The 18,064-nt window shown below is 33.9% G+C and overlaps 5 protein-coding genes across 10 annotated transcripts; 2 read left to right on the forward strand and 3 right to left on the reverse strand.

Annotated features, from left to right (window-relative positions):
- Positions 1-709: 709 nt before the first annotated feature.
- On the reverse strand, positions 710-6,781 carry LOC109584429 (uncharacterized). 6 transcript variants are annotated; one of them, XM_020000182.1, is made up of 11 exons: positions 6,133-6,560; positions 5,297-6,047; positions 5,176-5,252; positions 4,698-4,771; positions 4,313-4,645; positions 3,995-4,264; positions 1,753-1,800; positions 1,613-1,704; positions 1,399-1,564; positions 1,168-1,335; positions 710-942 (listed from the first exon to the last, which is right to left on the reverse strand). In XM_020000182.1, the coding sequence occupies exons 2-11, from the start codon at positions 5,327-5,329 to the stop codon at positions 809-811; spliced, it is 1,395 nt and encodes a 464-aa protein (XP_019855741.1). In that variant the 5' UTR covers positions 5,330-6,047; positions 6,133-6,560; the 3' UTR covers positions 710-808. The 6 variants fall into 6 exon arrangements, with proteins under 6 accessions (XP_019855741.1, XP_019855746.1, XP_019855745.1 ...); XM_020000183.1 differs by having other exon boundaries at positions 873-1,109; XM_020000187.1 differs by lacking the exon at positions 5,176-5,252 and having other exon boundaries at positions 6,133-6,556.
- Positions 6,782-7,061: 280 nt separating this feature from the next.
- On the reverse strand, positions 7,062-8,826 carry LOC109584430 (uncharacterized). Its single transcript, XM_020000188.1, has 5 exons — positions 8,558-8,826; positions 8,210-8,470; positions 8,058-8,158; positions 7,826-8,012; positions 7,062-7,773 (listed from the first exon to the last, which is right to left on the reverse strand). Exons 1-5 carry the CDS (start codon positions 8,820-8,822, stop codon positions 7,562-7,564), a joined length of 1,026 nt encoding a protein of 341 aa, XP_019855747.1. The 5' UTR covers positions 8,823-8,826; the 3' UTR covers positions 7,062-7,561.
- Positions 8,827-9,681: 855 nt separating this feature from the next.
- LOC109584422 (titin-like) lies at positions 9,682-13,652 on the forward strand. The gene is made up of 10 exons (XM_020000167.1): positions 9,682-9,733; positions 9,789-10,097; positions 10,149-10,448; positions 10,500-10,778; positions 10,978-11,075; positions 11,494-11,734; positions 12,843-12,998; positions 13,047-13,262; positions 13,313-13,441; positions 13,488-13,652. The coding sequence occupies exons 1-10, from the start codon at positions 9,682-9,684 to the stop codon at positions 13,541-13,543; spliced, it is 1,836 nt and encodes a 611-aa protein (XP_019855726.1). The 3' UTR covers positions 13,544-13,652.
- A 128-nt stretch (positions 13,653-13,780) lies between these two features.
- LOC109584425 (chitinase-like protein PB1E7.04c) lies at positions 13,781-15,841 on the forward strand. Its single transcript, XM_020000171.1, has 6 exons — positions 13,781-13,965; positions 14,020-14,361; positions 14,496-14,744; positions 14,805-15,092; positions 15,144-15,203; positions 15,298-15,841. The coding sequence occupies exons 1-6, from the start codon at positions 13,905-13,907 to the stop codon at positions 15,735-15,737; spliced, it is 1,440 nt and encodes a 479-aa protein (XP_019855730.1). The 5' UTR covers positions 13,781-13,904; the 3' UTR covers positions 15,738-15,841.
- A 49-nt stretch (positions 15,842-15,890) lies between these two features.
- Positions 15,891-17,775, reverse strand: LOC109584426 (uncharacterized). The gene is made up of 3 exons (XM_020000172.1): positions 17,691-17,775; positions 17,160-17,534; positions 15,891-16,844 (listed from the first exon to the last, which is right to left on the reverse strand). The coding sequence occupies exons 1-3, from the start codon at positions 17,725-17,727 to the stop codon at positions 15,931-15,933; spliced, it is 1,326 nt and encodes a 441-aa protein (XP_019855731.1). The 5' UTR covers positions 17,728-17,775; the 3' UTR covers positions 15,891-15,930.
- Between the last annotated feature and the right edge of the window lie 289 nt (positions 17,776-18,064).

Below are 18,064 nucleotides of genomic sequence, written 5' to 3' on the forward strand. Positions count from 1 at the left end.
CACCTTCATTCTCTTTATCATTTCCTGTTGGTGACTGACACTGATGTTGAATTAAGATACAATTATCTATAAAGTATATATTTATTATAAAAATACTACTAATACATAACATACATGTTTCTATTGTAGAGCCAACTTGGAAATAATTTATCATTAGTGTGTTTGAGTTACTGATGACAGAACCTTTGCTGTCTTGCTCATTTCCACTAGCACAGACAATGAGAACATCTTCAGAGGAATTTAGATTAAAAGTGAGTGCTGAACTGTTTAAATTCCAATCAAATGTAAAGTTGTACCCATATATATTTTCAAAATTGGGTGTAAATTTATTGAAATTGACTTCTGTTACTGGTTCCCAAATCTGATCTGAAAATCCAAGTGCTCTTTTACTAATGTTCCACTCAACTGCTCCAGTACTTGTGGTGCAGTTGCAATTTACTGTGTTTTCAACACATGCAGTCTCACTAAAGGCAGTGACAGCACCAACTACATATTGTACATATTTTACACAGTATTCACTTTACTGCATCACTTACCTGCCAACCAAGTGGATAGTAGAAATAGCAAAAGACAGTCTCTCATATTTACAATAAGAAGTTAACTAAAACGCCTAACAAACAAAATGCAATCACTCCCTCTAAATGAATACGACTAGTGAATTCATGGTGATCTAGCTACATCCACCCATTCAATAAATTTGTGATGCATCTAGTCTAAAATCTTATTATTAAGTTTAAAAATAATGATAAAAAATAGCTTTATTGTATAATAGTTTAATGTAATAGTAGAAAAGAAATGTTAGTCATAATTATTCAGGCTGTTCATCCTTTGCTCCTTCATTTTCATTTATTTTATTTAATCCGATTCCTTCTCTATGTTCTCTATCTTCATTGATTTCTTCTCTTTGTTCTCCTTCACATATTCGTGTATTCCTGCATAATTCTAAACACATGATTATGTTTATGAGTATACTTATGACAATCATTGATGATATCAAGCAAGTAAAAACAGTCGAAAATGCCATGAGACTAGGGTTTCCAAAGTTTCAACTAATACAAGTGGAGTGTCAGTACCTATCATGAGGCTCATCAAAAATTGGAAACTACTAGCTATGTTTACACATAGAAAATCTAGTACAAATTACTTTTAACAATGCAAACTTTTTACTTTCTTTGATCTTGTCTCTTATTTGCTTTACAAGGCAGCAAGCCATCAAAGCTAATGCTATAAAAACAAAAAGTATTATGCCTAATATGATTGCTACAATATTTCCTATATTTCCAGAATTTTCCATTGGATTAGAGCAAGTAGGATTACCAAGTTCAGAACATTGATCTACAAAATTCCCAATATAAAAACACTACATAAATCTATAAAGCAGTAGATTCTATTACATACTTTTTGCTTGTCTGGAATCAAAGTAGTGTGTTTCATTACGAGGCAGCTGTATAAACTTGTTCCATTCTCCTTCACTTTTTACCATTGATTCTTCAATACCGGTGATGGAATCATATGATATATTATAGCTTAGATTTGCATACTGTGGGTCTGATGTGTTCAATACCTGCAGTACTTATAATAGAAATTAAATTTTGTTTCTTATTATACTTACCAGTCGTATAGAAATTGTGATATTAGTACAACAGCTATCACTGCAATCATCAGTAGTACTATTTGCAGTAATAGTAACATTGAAGGCTAGATCTAGTAGAAATTCAAAAATAAAAGTAATAATGAGCCATTGTCTTGTACCATTATTATTTTGTGGTGATTCACACTGAAAAGTAATTGCATCATTACCTGTATAATAAAATATTCAATTAAAATTAGATGTAAATCATATTGTTGAACTGTATATCCTTACTTAGTGTGAATGGTTTACTGTTATTACTTTGCTGTTCATTCCATCCTCTAACAGTGTATGTGTAGGTTATATTGTCTAATAAATCCCTTGAGTTTATATGTAAGGCCGTGTCATTAGTACTATACGTCAATACACTGGTTGATGTACATGAACAACTAATAACAGTCACTTGATACTCAGTAGAGGTACAGTTATTCCCAGTGTCCTCCCATTCTAAAGTAATTCGACTTGCATTGAAGGTTGTTGTTAAGTTTGTCGGTGCTTTTGCATAATAACCTATTATTGATATACAAAACATTGAAAAGGGTAACATATTCAGTTGTTCTTTTTTACTTTCAAAACAACTTGTGTACATGCATTTACATGACTCTTGTGTGATTATTGCAGGGTCATTGTACCTTGATTGCCATTTTTACATTGTAATATAACAAAATGCAATTGCTTATTGGATGTGTACACTAACCTAAATCAGTAACTGTTGTGTTCATTTTATCAGTCTCCTGTCCATTTGCACATTCAATAAGTACACTCTGAGAGTGATTAAGATTAAAGGTCAGTATTGAAGTGTTCAGACCTGTATAAGTTGTATTAAATGTGAAATTATAACCATAAAATTCTTTATCCTCAGTGTTCATTGCATGAAATGAAACTTGTGGAATTTGGTTCCACATCAAAGATTCTACTGGACTGTATTTTACAAACCATTCTAAAGTACCAGTATCTGTTGTGCAGCTGCATTCTATTCTATCCCCTGCACATACTGGCCCATCAGTACATTGAAAGTTAGTGATAGCACAATCTGTATAAAATGAATAATGTGTGGACCTATTATCATTAAATAGTCTTAATGGCTTACCTCCCAATCCAGAGTAGAGTAGAATAAGTTCCACTCCTAATAGTAATGCAACAGTATTGAGTAGCATAACTGGATAAAACAATTGCTGTAACTTGCTGTAAAACTGGTAGTTTAAAATAATCAAGTTCCTTAGAAGAGCAGAAGGGAGAAGTAAAAATTAAGTTAATTTGCTATTTACAATAACTGATGAAGAATCCAATGTTCATAAGAGGGTCACATGTCACTTTGCTACACAATAATTATGACTCAAATAACTCTTGCTCCATTGCTCCTGGGCTTAGCCACTTTCATTCTCTATTGTCAATTCATGCATAGATGTCTATGTGTCAATCCACCCAATTACACCACATATGAGTTATTGTGACACCCTCAAATTATTATTATTATTAATTTAATATTGTTGTTATTATTATTAGAAATAAAACAGGTTAAAGTACATATACTTAGATGTAGAAATATATGAAATTTAAGATAGAAAGGAAAGTTAGAATAATAATTGTAATAAGTATATTTGAGTGAGTTAGTTAAAACTATAACAAAACAATAATAATATTTTTAACTTTTATTCTAACAACAACAAATATTATCCATCAATTTACATAATCTATGCAGCCAGCACAAGGATTGTCTGTTATCAATTTGTTGTCTTATCCATGAATTTTTTATTTTGTATCCTATTCTGCATCCCACTATCACTATTATGAGTATTATGACTATCATTGAAACAACTACTATAGCTGCAATGCATCCTGTATTACATTCTGGTTTATCATCACCATTATCCCCACTATTTCCTGTTGGTTCACATGAATATTGAGTAGTTGTGTCATTACCTGTATAAGTATATAAAGTACTCAATATATAAACTATTACACACACAACATACTTATTGGCATTCCTGTGCTAAAATTATTCATTGGTGTGACTGTAAAGCAATAAGTCTCATTGTATTTTAATCCTGATCCAGTCCATTTTGTTTCATCATAACCAGTTACTTCATATGTTACTGGTATATTCCCAGTATTGGAATTGTATGATATGTTGTGGTACTGGCTTGGATGCTTCACATATGGGTCTAGTGACTCCTATGAATTGTTGAAATACATGTATGGATTATTCATTGTATCTCACCAATATTATATTCAGTGTAACATTAGCACAGCAACTATTCTTACAAGGATCAGTAGTATTAGTTGTATTTATTGTAATATTCATCACTTCATGAGGAGCTACAAATCAAAATTAGGTACATGTTACTGAGCTTATATTCTTACCAAGTGTGAATGGTTTACTGATGTTACTTTGCTGTCCATTCCACCCTCTAACAGTGTATGTATAGGTTTCTGTTGTGTTTAGTTCACTTGAATGTATGAGTAAAGTTGTTTTGCTATTATTATAGGAGGTCAATACACTGTTTGAAGTACCATTAACAGTCACTTGATACACAGTAGAAGTACAGTTATTCCCAGTGTCCTCCCATTGTAAAGTAACTCCATTTGCATTGAAGGTTGTTGTTAAGTTTGTTGGAGCTTTTGCATAATAACCTATTATTACAAAACATACACTTTTTATTTTCACAACAACTTGTTTACCTGAATCCCTTATTATTGTAGATTCATTATCACTTACATTTCCATTTTTGCACACAATAAAAATGTTTTCAGATGCATTTAGATAAAAGTTCAGCTTTGAGCTATTATTTATCTCATCATAAGTGAAATTGTATTCATATTCTGTATCATTATTAGTATTACTACCTTTATTGAACATAAATGTTGAGGTAGTCCAGCTCTGATTACTGGATCCTAGTACTCTATAACTGATGGTCCAGTCTATTGCTCCAGTACTTGTTGTACAGTTACACTCCACTCTGCCTCCAGCACACACACTTCCATTAGTACATTGAAAGTGTGTCACATCACCACCTACACAATCATAATGTTACCTGACAATGTTTGAATGGCATCAATGGCTTACTTGTCAACCCAGCGCAGAGTATAAGTCCTAATAGCAGAGCTGAAGCCATTATCACTCCACACAATTGAATTGAACTAAAAACAGCACAAACAATCACTCCAGTATATAGCACAAACAGTGACTTAGTATATTCATATCTATAGGGACAGATCAGCTTCCTGTTCACATAGTGACACATACCCCCCCATTTATTGCACAATTATTCCTAACTATAACGTGATACAACTGGCTAAATATATACATGTGCTGTGCAGCATGAAATTAAACACCTTTGGTATGTAAACAGAGACACAGCTTATTGCATACACAGCCAAGAATTATCATGCTGATACAGTAGTACTGCTCAAAGTCAATGAATCAGGTCTGATTGCTTAAGTGATACAGTCCTGATAGCCTATCAGGACTGTATCACTTAAGTAATCAGGCCTGATCCATTGACTTTGAGCAGTAGTACTAGTACTGTATCAGCATGTCTGACCATGATAATTCTTGGCTGTGTAGATAAGCAGGACAGGAAGTGAATTTAGCTGAAGAGCCCCTCCCACTCCTTTTGCTCTGATTGGAACCATAAAATATTTTTCCATTAAATTATTTTATACCTTAAAATTTGTGATCCAATTCTTAATTCTCATTTCTCATCTAAATCTAGCATTAGATCTGATAAAACCTGGAAGAGGCAGCATTTTTTCATAATTTATTTAGCTCAGAACAGTCAATGGAATGAAAGTTATTTTAACCTTTGTCAGCCTATGATCTGCATGTATAAAAACAGCTCCTGCTACACCAAAAGCTAGTTGGAAATCATACAAATATAAAGTCATTATAGCTACCATGGAGTTGTTTTTTTCTCTTTTTGATACTACTACAGTTTTTTATCAACTTCAGGTTAGCTTATCAAGTTCATGCATGATCTTATTAATTTGTGATTCACTTTTGCAGATGGTCTAATAAATTAGACAATGTTAATTAATAAATTAGCATTGTCTAATAAATCACTTGAGTTTATATCTAAGGTTGTGTTGCTAGTATTATACATCAACATACTGGTTGATGTACATAAACAAGTTGTTTATGTACATCAACCAGTATGTTGATGTATAATACTACCAATAACAAAAACAACACTTATTAAAGCTTATTCAATTGTTATTTCTTCTTGCTTGGTTTCTCTTTTTGCATAAGAAGTATATGATTATGATGATTATGGTAATCACAAAAATGGGTCCAATGATTCCAAAAATAATTCCTAAAGTGTATCCTGTGCTCCATCCTCCACCTCCTCCATTACTACCATTATTTCCATTTCCTGGTGATTTACATCAGTGCATGTAAAGTTAGTGATAGCACCATCTGTATAAAATTGAATAGTATGTATTAGCATCAAAATGTTTTACACAGTCATAATGTTAATGTTTGAATGGTATCAAAGGCTTACCTGTTATCCCAGTGCAGACTAGTATGAGCCCTAATAACAGAGCTGAAGCCATTATCATCCCAATGGTTGAACTGAACAAAAAGCACAAACAATCACTTCAGTATATTCATATCCATAAGGGACAGATCAGATTCCTGGTCACATGCCCACCCATTCATTGCGTATTCATTTCTAACATAGTACAATTGGCTAAATATATACATGTTGTGCAGCATGAAATTAAACACCTTTTTTGGTATATAAAGTAAACACACATATAGGGTATATAGATCTAGATCTATTTATAGATTTTATGTAAGCAGGACAGGAAGTGAATTTAGCTGAAGAGCCCCTCCCACTCTTTTTGCCTGTACTGATTGAATCTATAGATCTTGCCAAACAAGCTTTATATACTCATACTTGATAATATTGATACTTGGATTAGATACAGATGCCTGACTTGATAATTATGTTTTCTTGTTATGCTTGCATGAATTTCCTGTAAGCCATAGTCTAGCAGTATGTATTATGCACAGACTTATACACTAACTTTATTTTAATTTGTAGCTCCTAGCTAAGAGATGAGTATTACAATAGATACAACTAATACTACTAGCTAATCCTTATAAGAATAATAATTGCTGTGTTAATGTTACACTGAATATAATACTGAATATATGACTGTTTTGAGCTAAATAAATTATGAAAAATGATGCCTCTTTTAGATCTAATGCTATAGATATAGATAAAAAAATAAGAATTGAGAATTGGACCACAAATTTTTGTAAATACTAATACACTAAGGAAAACATTGTTGTTGAGCTGTACATATTGTTCTTACCAATTGTGAATGGTTCACTGTTATTACTTTGCTGTTTACTCCACCCTCTAACAGTGTATGTATAGGTTACATTTTCTAATAAGTCGCTTGAGTTTATATGTAAGGTTGTTTCATTAGTATTATGTATCAATACACTGGTTGATGTACATGAACAACTAATAACCATCACTTGATACTCAGTAGAAGTACAGTTATTCCCAGTATCCTCCCATTGTAAAGTAGCTCCACTTGCATTGAAGGTTGTTGTTAAGTTTGTAGGTGCTGTATTTATTATTGATATACAAAACATTGAAAATAACATTCATTTGCTCTCTTTTTACTGTCAAAACAACTTGTGGACAGTATTTACATGACTCTTATGTGCATACCGGTATTGCCTTTAACAAGCAAAAAGTTATAACTTTGTCATGATATGGAAATCACACATAAATTTATAGTGATCACATGTATAGCTACTACATTTGTCTAATTGATGTAATACTATTGTTATTATTAAAATCAAAAAATGACAATAAATTAATGTAAATTTTAATTCTAATTATATAATATTTTGTACCAAAAGTACTCTTGTTCCTACCAATAACAAAAACAACACTTATTAAAGCTTATTCAATTGTTATTTCTTCTTGCTTGGTTTCTCTTTTTGCATAAGAAGTATATGATTATGATGATTATGGTAATCACAAAAATGGGTCCAATGATGATTCCAAAAATAATTATTAAAATACATCCTATGCCCCATCCTCCACCTCCTCCATTACTACCATTATTTCCATTTCCTGGTGATTTACATTGATATTCAGTAATCATTGTATCATTATCTGTATACATAAAATACTCAATATATAACTATTAGATACACACGCAACATACTTATTGGCTCTCCTGTGATAAAATCATTCATTGGTGTGACGATAAAGCAATAGGTCTCATTGTGTTTTAATGATCCAGTCCATTTTGTTTCATTTATTTTAAATGTTACTGGTTTATCTTCAGTATTAGAATTGTATGATATACTGTAGTTCTGACTTGGATGCTTTAAACACATGTCTGATGATTCCTACATTAATTGTTGGTTAACTTTATAAAAATCATTATCTCTCACCAGTATTATATTCAGTGTAACATTAACACAGCAACTATCATTTTTACAAGGATCAGAAGTATTAGTGGTAGCTATTGTAACACTCATTACTTCAATGGGAGCTACAAATCAAAGGTAAACGCATATTGTTTAGCTATGTACTATATTCTTACCAAGTGTGAATGGTTTACTGATACTACAGTGCTGGCACCTTTTAACAGTGTATGTGTAGGTTACATTTTTTAATAAATCACTTGAGTTTATATGTAACGTTGTGTCACTAGTATTATGTATCAATACACTGGTTGATGTATTATCATAAATAGCCACGTTATACACAGTAGAATCACAGTTATTCCCAATATCCTCCCAGTGTAGAGTAACTCCACTTGCATTGAAGTCTGTTGTTAAGTTTATTAGTGCTTTTACATAGCCTATTATTAATAATAATACAAAACATTGAAAGTGGCATCATTTTTTGTTACATTACTTTCAAAACAACTATAGTATGTATGACTGACCTGCGTCAGGGATTACTAGAGTTGCACCGTCTCCTTTATCACCATTTCTACACGTAACAGAAACACTTTCAGATGTATTCAAATAAAAGGTGAGGCTTGAGCTGTTGTTATCAGCATTATGGGTAAAATTGTATCCATAATATTCTATAGCATTATCAGTTGTAGCTGCATTGAAAATTTCTGATTTGACATTTATCAAGTTCTGATCACACGATCCTAGTGCTACATAACTGATGTTCCAGTCTATTACTCCAGTACTTGTCATACAGTCACACCATACCCTGTCTCCAGCATACACATTTCCATTAGTACATTGAAATTCAGTCACATCACCACCTACACAATCATAATTTTACCTGAAAATGTTTGAGTGGCATCAGAAGCTTACTTGTCGACCTGGTACAGACTAGTATGAGTCCTAATAACAGGGCTAAAGCCATCATCGTCCCAACAATTGAATTGAGCTGAATCACAAACAATGGATTCAGTATATTCATAACGGACGGATCAGATTACGGATCGCATCTCCACCCATTCATTGTGTATTCATTCCTGACATAATTTATATACATGCCGTGCAACTTTAAATTAAACACCTTATTGGTATGTAAACACAGCTTATGCATAGATTTGAATTTGATTTGTGGGTAATTACGTATTTAAGCATCAATCACTTCCTGTACTATCTACCATTTACAAAATTCGAGTCTAGGCTAGTTGCATAACTTGATTTCTCTACCTGTCAATCTAGACTAAACTCTGAGACCTGCATAAAAAATTATAATATTTTTGTGCAAATTTGCATAGGACACAGGAAGTGAATGTGCTGAAGAGTCCCTCCGACTCTTTTTGTCTCATCATCTAAAGTATTTTCTCTTAAAAATATTTACCTTAAATATAATGATCCAATTTATTTTAATTCTCATTTCTCATCTAAATCTAGATAGCATTAGATCTAAACCTGGAGGAGGCAGCATTTTTTCATAATTTATTTAGCTCAGAACAGTCAATGGAATGAAGTTATTTTAACCTTTGTCAGCCTATGACCTGCATGTATACAAGCAGCTGCTGCTGCACCAAAAGCTAGTTGGAAATCATACAAACATAAAGTCATTATAGATACTATGGAGTTATTTTTTCTCTTTTTGATACTACTACAGTTTTTATCAACTTCAGGTTAGCTTATCAAATTGATACATGATCTTATTAATTAGTGATTCACTTTTTGCAGCTGGTGTTTCTTTGGATTGTCCAGGACTTCAGCTTTGCTCCAGTACTAATTTAACAGCAACTTGTCAAGTATCGAGTAATGTCATTGCCTGGTTGATGAATGGGGTCCACGTAAAGTCTTACTCCATTAACTCTGACTTAGGAGAAACTTACAATAGTGGATCAATTCAAACTACACTAGTCGGTCGGAATCCAACCATATCTACATTATCCATTAGTATAGTGGCTAGTAATTCAATGGAAGGATTCAGTATTAGATGTGCTGATGGACTCAGTGGAAGTTATAAAGAATGTGGGATACAGTTTATTAGTAAGATAATATGTATAATTTGCTTTTACTTTTTAAAATAATTATTTGTAGACCGTCCAAGTCCTCCAGCTAATATAACAGTTACTAATATTACTGAGAGTTCTATTGGTCTTGAATGGAGTCCACCAGCTTCCCTCTCTACTGCTCCTATTACTGGCTACATTGTTAATGTGTCCTATGTAAATGGAACTAGTTTCAACTGTCCTGTCCATCAGTGTAACCTGACAACTGGTGATACTAACAAGACTCTAATATCAGGACTTAAGAATGATACTCAATACTTGCTCTCAATCTCTGCTATTAATTGTATTGGTGAAGGTAGTTACAGTCCTGGGATACAAGTCACTACTGGTATGTGTAATTGTGTATGTATTATGTGTTTACGTTACAATGAATTAATAGGTAAATCATCTGTTCATGTATCAAATTTATCATTTACTGCAATCAGTTATACTACAGCAGAGCTTAGCTGGGAGACCAGTGCTACTGATACTGTTCAATCATTCTTTGTTCATCTCTATACTAATACATCAGTCGATGTTGCATCATTCATTGTATACAATCAAAGACTTAATGTTACAAATCTAACTAAAGGAGCTGATTATTACGTTGTGGTTCAAGCTAAAGACTCATTTGGATATATTAGTGATTTCTCTCCTTCACTCTATTTCACATTAGATGGTACGTATAATTGTATATACATTATTTTGATCAGATCTACCAATTTGATTTTGTACTGACCTCCCCTCTCATATAAATAAATAAATAAATTTAACAATTAAAGATTTAAGACCCACATTTCATTACATTTTCTGATGCTGCATATTTATTGGTGTTCTTTATTGCATTTTTTGTGTTAATGTGCTTGTTTTTAAATTAGATCCAGACGACGTTGAAGTGGTAAACAGCTCACTTACACTGTTGCCAACGAGGAGTGACCACAACAACAAAAGTGCAGTCATTAGAATTATTATTGAAGTAAGAATGACAATTTACTCACTGACCTACACACACACATGCAGGAACAAAGATTTACAAATCTACAAAACACAAATTAGTTTGTAATTGTAGACACACACACACACACACTTACAAACACACACACACACACACACACACATACATACATACACACACACACACCTACACACACACACACACACATACATACACACACATACACATACATATACATCAAATTCCTTATATACACAAATAGTAGCCTATTGAACTCTTTACTCATGCAAGCATTCTCTGTGTAAGCTTAATCCAACAACACTGCTCATGTTGTTGTTTACTGTTAGTAAAGTGTAGTCACAAGTTTCCTCTGACAAAGAAGGAAATGATACTCTCTGAATAGATCTTACTCTCATTTTTTATCTTGACACCATTACAGTATCCCTTTGATGAGAGAAGGCCACCCATCATGTCTTATCTGTTACGTCACAACGCGACCATACATGGAAACGACACCTATGTGATGTATGGCTCAAAACACTCCCAATTCTCTATTGATGTTCCCAGTGGTTATGTTGGGTCTGTTTTTACAGTCAGTATTGCTGCTGTTAATGCATTGAGTACTGGCAATTGGACAAGTGTACATTTTGAAATTGTACAGGATTCTTCTAATGCCACTGGTATGTACAATGAGCCACTGTATGAAACATACCACCAACTATATAGTTCATGCTTTTAAGATGGCTCTGAAATAAAAGCACTACGTTTTGATACATATTGATATATTTATGCTATGTAGAAGGTTTGGCTGATTCTGAGTTCAATTTTTTGAGTTATGGCCATTTAAAAAAATTGGCCATTTTTTGAAAAATACCCAAGGCTATAGCCCATGGTTTTTCCAAAAAATGGCTCCAAAATCACCCCCAATTTTTATTACATTTTCTGATACATATTGATGTACTTATGCTATGTAGAAGGTTTGAGCTGATTCCGACTTCAGTTTTTTGAGTTATGGTCATTTAAAAAATTGGCCATTTTCTGAAAAACACCCAAGGCTATATAGCCCATGGTTTTTCCAAAAAACAGCTCCAAAATCATTCCAAATTTTTATTACATTTTCTGATACATATTGATGTACTTATGCTGTGTAGAAAGTTTGAGGTGATTCAAACTTCAATTTTTTGAGTTATTGCCATTATAAAAATTGGCCGTTTTCTGAAAAATACCCAAGGCTATATATAGCCCATGGTTTTTTCCAAAAAACGGCTCCGAAATCATTCCAAATTTTTATTAAATTTTCTGATACATATTGATGTACTTATGCTGTGTAGAAAGCTTGAGCTGATTCCGACTTCAATTTTTCGATTTATTGCCATTATAAAAAATTGGCCATTTTTTGAAAAATACCCAAGGCTATAGCCCATGGTTTTTTCCAAAAAACGGCTCCAAAATCATTCCAAATTTTTATTAAATTTTCTGATACATATTGATGTACTTATGCTGTGTAGAAAGTTTGAGCTGATTCCGACTTCAATTTTTCGATTTATTGCCATTATAAAAAATTGGCCTTTTTTTTAAAAATACCCAAGGCTATAGCCCATGGTTTTTTCCAAAAAATGGCTCCAAAATCACCCCAAATTTTTATTACATTTTCTGATACATATTGATGTACTTATTCTATGTAGAAAGTTTGAGCTGATTCCGGCTTCAATTTTTTGAGTTACGGCCATCTAAATACGTGCCCATTTCCATTACAGTGTACATATTGTTAATATTGTATGTTGAAAGGTGTCTCTATGACGAGTGTCTCTAGTCCTGAGTTACCATTCACTCCTAATATACCATTGACTACATCAAGTCCAGTAATAAGCTCTAAGACTGATAGCACTTTTACATCAACAACAAATCAAATATTACTCCCTCCTAGTATGACACCAAAACCAGGTATTAAAAAAATGATTTGTTGTATGTACTAATAAAATTATATAATAGTAGGTCAGCAGTCATTTGTGATTGTATTTGGTTTACTGGCTATCCCAAGCTTTTTACTATTCATTTTGTATCTCTTCATTTTGGTTTGTATCTGCTCCATATTGGTTGCCAGAAAGAGGAAGAGGAAATCTCCTGGTCAGAAATGTTCCCTTGAAGCGAATCCTTGCTATGAGACTGTGACTACTAATGCTAGTCTTGCTAGACAAACTTCCTCAGGTAGTTTTTGTTATTTCATTAAAATTTTGTTATCATTATTTTTATCACAGATAATGGTGGTAGAGCTCCATCTTTTATGATTCTACCAATTTCTCCTAACCCTTGCTATGAAGAACCATGGGCATGTAGGTCCAACCCTTGTTACGCAGAGCCATCATTTCAGTTCTCATTTGACGAAGGTATGCACTGAATTATAAGTTCTTATCACTGATTTTTAAAATGCAGGGTCGTCCATAGTAACAACAGACAATTCCTGCTATGCTACAGCTGGCGAATATTGAGAACATTATATTTTTATTTTTTGCTAATTTGATGATAATGATCATAATTGAAAAATAAACCTGCGAGATTCAAGGAGCTTCCTTTTAGCAAAATGTGCAGGCGTTAGATATGCTTTCATTATGATGCATTCTAGCCAATAGTCTGATGTTTTATTCCTTTTTTGATGAAGTAGATATCATGATGTGACCTTATGAAGTCATTGAAATATGCCTACAATAACCCATTTCCTGTTTGTGTAGTCTACTACAGTTTACAAAAGACTCCATTTTGTGTAGTTAAACATAACCTCATATCTTCAGTTCTGGGAAAGAGCAATGGGTCATTCAAGAAACTACCAGTAGCCTCTTCTCTCAGAGCATCATGATGAGCTCCATACCATATCTTATTCTAACCCTCTCACTACTAATGGGACAATTAACTGGTGGGTCTCCCTCATATCCTCATTATGTGTAATCATTATTAATCTGCTTTTTAGATTTAATAGCTTCTCAAGTGATACATCTTGACTGTGGGGAGTCTGAACAACTCTGTCCTTCATCTGAAAGCATAACATTGAATTGTAGTGTTGTTAGTAACTATATTTGGTGGTCTATTGACAATGGCAGTAGTGTATCTATAATAGAATTTGTTGCTTCATCATTCGGGAATACAATTGGGGACAAGGAAGAGAAAGGAAGTTTTACAGCTACTTTAATAAATGAACCAAGTGCAACCTCAACTCTGAGTTTTAATTCCAGTTTGGTGCCACTTGGAACAGTGATCACATGTGCAGATAATGATAATGGAGGCACTAAACAATGTACAGTAAAGGCAAATGGTGAGTTACTGTGATTATGATATCCACATTGTTCATGTAATAATTAGCTGCTTAATCATCAGTGACAAATTTATCATAATTCTGTTTGTGTTTTTGGCTATGTAATGATTTTCAGTTTTATAAATTTGTTTTAGAAATTCCTAAACCACCAACAAACTTGACTTATAACAAACAGTCAGAGATCCTCTCATGGTCGCCGCCAGATTCTACCTTTGAATATTACAACATCACCATTATTACTAATAACTCATCGTTTATAAACTTCACAACAAGTAACTCATATCTGCCTTTGCCATTAGATGAAGGATATCAAAATGCATCAGTAATCATTAAAGCGATTGCTTGTGATGGACACCTTATTGGTATGGAAGCATTTACAAAAAGTCAGTTTGTGTGTGTCCTCGATATGTTGTTTTAAGACATGATGTTTCCCTTTACTCTAGTTCCTTCCTCTTCATTCTCCTCTTCCTTTCCTTCACCTTCCTTTGTACTGCAGTCCACACAAGATACACTGACACCAGTAACATCACTCCCTATCATAACCTCATCCATACAACCTACTAGTAGCATTGTCAATAGCACATTCTTATTGCCTGCATCATCAACACAAAGCAGTATTAATACCATTACTATTAGTAGTAGCATTACAATCACTGACGAAGCTAGAACTATGCAACAGTCTACTACAATGTACAGCTCTACTGGATACAGCTCTAGTACAATGATAAACAGTAAGCTGTTATCTTTTGCATTTCCTTTTACTTTCAATGTCTTCTAACAAGCGTCCGTCACAACTTCTAGCACTAGTACAGCTACTGTCTCCACCACATCAAGAGCAACTGGTAATTGATAGTAATTACAATAGACACTAAATTCCCACTGCAGATTATTTATACTAATCAAACTTGAGTGTAATATAAATAACCCTTTTTTTAGGCGGCTCAGATAATGGTGATACATTGGTGATTGGTATTAGCAGTGGTGCTGTTGGATGCTTCCTTGCATTGCTACTCATTCTACTGGTGGCTATACTCCTCATGTGCTTCTATCGTTTGTTTTGCTATAAAGAAATAAATCAGCCCCCTTCCTCTCTTCATCCCCACCTCCTTCCTACAAATGTTGCTATTAATCCTCAACTTCTTCCTCCTCCTCATGCTAGTCATTGCATCGGCTCAATGTGCAGGTGCAGCTCATTAAATGCAAACACAGTTACTGTCGTGAGAGATGTCATAGTTCCTAAGGATGATGACATAAAAGTTGTCATGAACCCTTGTTTCAAGTCAGAGTTCTCAATATCAGACGAAAGCGATTATCCCGTACCGCCTGTCGTTTGCTCCCTTGATAATGGAGGATTCAGCAGAGAAGAAAATATTTGAAAATAATAATTATTAGCATTATTTTAAAAATCTTTAAAATTATTTTAAAAATATCTAGCTATAGTGATTATTATGCCTTAATTTGTCCTAATAGAAGATACTGATAAAAAAATATTAAATAAAAATTATACAAATAGGGAGATTGACTGAATGTTGCTGGTTGAAAATTGGGTGAATGGAGGGGTACTATACTCTATACAAACAGTAATGCTAATAATATCAATAATGAGGGTAGTAGGACCAGACTAGGTACAATACATCCTATGCCATCTGTTGGTGTATCATCATCAGTCTTAGGTGAGATTGGAAGATGTTCAAAGAAGTGGACACCTTTACTCACTCCACAGTTGTTCTTTACCCATACAGTTCCAAAGACGATAGCAGATTCACTTGATATGTCAGAGAGGTCAATGTTTATTGTTGTTTCCGTAGGGTCATGATGAGTCTTGTTTTCTCCATTCAGTTGGAGTATGATTTCACTTGGTACAGGACACAGGCAGTCTTGAAGGAGTTCACCTGGATCACAGTAACTCCCTACTGTTACATTCACTTGAAGAATGTCGTTTGACACTAGAGCATAAACTAGAGGCGGGGGACTCACAGAATAAGCAACACAGTATTGCTTTTTCCAAAGGGAACCAGTGACAAGACTTCCATTAGCTTTTGAAAGTAACTCAATCTCATACAGTTTATGAGACGTTAGCTTTCTGCTAAGACTTCCTTTTTTGCTGCATTCCAAATTTTGCTCATCTTCAATCTTCATTATAAAGCATTCGTCCTGTGATTGATTCCATGTTATCGTTAGATTATCGTCCTTTATGGTGACATTCACATCAGGAGGAGATAATATCATGATAGGCTCTGATGGAAGACTCTCGAGCTCTCCGGCACAATTTAAGGCAGTAACAGTGATGGTGTAGTCAACATCTTTTTTTATTGTCAACAATGCAGAATTTTTGTAAAGAGTTCTATTGTAGCTTTCATTAGCTTGTGAGCTAGTGACAATCATCTTGTAAGAGTTACTTTTGTTAGTGGAGGACCACAATACTAAGACTTGATCATCTCCCTGCCTGACGTAGGACACATTCTCTGGTGGTGAAGGCTTCCCTGTAAGAAAAATAATAGTACTAAATAATAAGAGCTGCATAGGAAATAAGAATGTATTCTTTGTAGTCTAATAATTTTTAGGCAGCCATTTAGATTTATATGAAAACCATAGATGATGCTGATCCCAAGAAAAACAAAAAATGATACCAGCAGCATCAATAAGTATTTTTTGCCACCTTGTTTACACCTCGGAATGTTCCTGTTTACACTTCAAGGTGTTAACAAGTTGTATCTAGACAATAATGACAGAAATAATGGCAAAAACTGCCAAAGAGATTTAGAGCCACTCGATCGAGAGAGAAAACAAAAGCTTACCTTTAAATGTTATGGGACAGACTACTTTACTGGGAGAGTTTTGAGCTGTGCTTCTACAAGTAACACTGATAAGATCCAGAGCTAGGTTAAGTGTGAGGTTCGTAGAGTTTGGCACTTTGCTCAAGAGCTTTGCCCCACCAAGTTCGTGACAGTTTCTTTCCCCTTTTCCTTCTAGACCCTTTACAGTCCCGTACGAGTCTTGAACTCCGAAATAAGCCCGGCAGGGTTTGTTAGCCAAACTGCTCCTGACACGCCACATGATAGTATTAGACCCCTCATTGTCCCTACAGTAAACTTGGACTGTTTCTCCTGGACAAACGTCGACCAGCTTGTTACAGTCGAACTCGTAACTTGTGACCTTTAACCACAATAGGGCTACAATAAAAACAAGTTAGATTTAGATCTAGTGGTTTCTATACAATATTCATGCAAAATGAATGTATTATATATAATTATTGCAAATTGCAATCATGATGTGCAGTGATATCTAGATAGGCCTAGGTTAATTTAGTATCTACATTAAAAACTAACCAAAATAAAAAATTACTACTTGAGGTGAAGTTCTCATCTTTTTTTCTTTGTTTCAGCTAGTAGACTATAGTGAAAATATAAAGATTTAGCCTCACTTTTATGAAAAAAAATTGCTGAATCTGCTAGACTATAATAGCTAAGTCAGCGCAGCAAACAAGCATTGCCGACAATGCAACACCTCTATATGGTGATGTGCAGAATAGGCTTTAAACCAGTAAAACGACCTGGATTCCTTAAGTACTGGAAATGCTCAACAGATTACATCATAGACACAAGGATGCATGCAACCAAGAGTGCTTTGATGCAGCTTTAATTGTGTGTACTTATTACAAAACCAATCAGACCTATTAAGTTACATCATGTGGTCACATGAT

The sequence above is a fragment of the Amphimedon queenslandica genome, unplaced genomic scaffold (assembly GCF_000090795.2).
Source record: "Amphimedon queenslandica unplaced genomic scaffold, v1.1 AMPQUscaffold_13210, whole genome shotgun sequence".
NCBI classification, from domain to species: domain Eukaryota; kingdom Metazoa; phylum Porifera; class Demospongiae; order Haplosclerida; family Niphatidae; genus Amphimedon; species Amphimedon queenslandica.

Coding starts and splice junctions, on each gene's coding strand:
- LOC109584429 (XM_020000182.1), bottom strand. CDS start 5,329: ATGAGAATTAAGAATTGGATCACAAATTTTAAG. Junction 4,772..5,175: donor CACAGCCAAGAATTATCATG/GTCAGACATGCT, acceptor TGCTGTTTTTAG/TTCAATTCAATTGTGTGGAG. Junction 1,336..1,398: donor TGATTCCAGACAAGCAAAAA/GTATGTAATAGA, acceptor GGAATTTTGTAG/ATCAATGTTCTGAACTTGGT.
- LOC109584430 (XM_020000188.1), bottom strand. CDS start 8,822: ATGACAAGTACTGGAGTAATAGACTGGAACATCAGTTATGTAGCACTA. Junction 8,159..8,209: donor CAGTAAACCATTCACACTTG/GTAAGAATATAG, acceptor TTTGATTTGTAG/CTCCCATTGAAGTAATGAGT. Junction 8,013..8,057: donor TTACACTGAATATAATACTG/GTGAGAGATAAT, acceptor CAATTAATGTAG/GAATCATCAGACATGTGTTT.
- LOC109584422 (XM_020000167.1), top strand. CDS start 9,682: ATGGAGTTATTTTTTCTCTTTTTGATACTACTACAGTTTTTATCAACT. Junction 9,734..9,788: donor ACAGTTTTTATCAACTTCAG/GTTAGCTTATCA, acceptor CACTTTTTGCAG/CTGGTGTTTCTTTGGATTGT. Junction 10,098..10,148: donor ATGTGGGATACAGTTTATTA/GTAAGATAATAT, acceptor AATTATTTGTAG/ACCGTCCAAGTCCTCCAGCT.
- LOC109584425 (XM_020000171.1), top strand. CDS start 13,905: ATGATGAGCTCCATACCATATCTTATTCTAACCCTCTCACTACTAATG. Junction 14,745..14,804: donor TATGGAAGCATTTACAAAAA/GTCAGTTTGTGT, acceptor CCTTTACTCTAG/TTCCTTCCTCTTCATTCTCC. Junction 15,093..15,143: donor CTCTAGTACAATGATAAACA/GTAAGCTGTTAT, acceptor TCTTCTAACAAG/CGTCCGTCACAACTTCTAGC.
- LOC109584426 (XM_020000172.1), bottom strand. CDS start 17,727: ATGAGAACTTCACCTCAAGTAGTAATTTTTTATTTTG. Junction 17,535..17,690: donor AGTAGTAATTTTTTATTTTG/GTTAGTTTTTAA, acceptor TTTTTATTGTAG/CCCTATTGTGGTTAAAGGTC. Junction 16,845..17,159: donor CTGTCCCATAACATTTAAAG/GTAAGCTTTTGT, acceptor TTTTTCTTACAG/GGAAGCCTTCACCACCAGAG.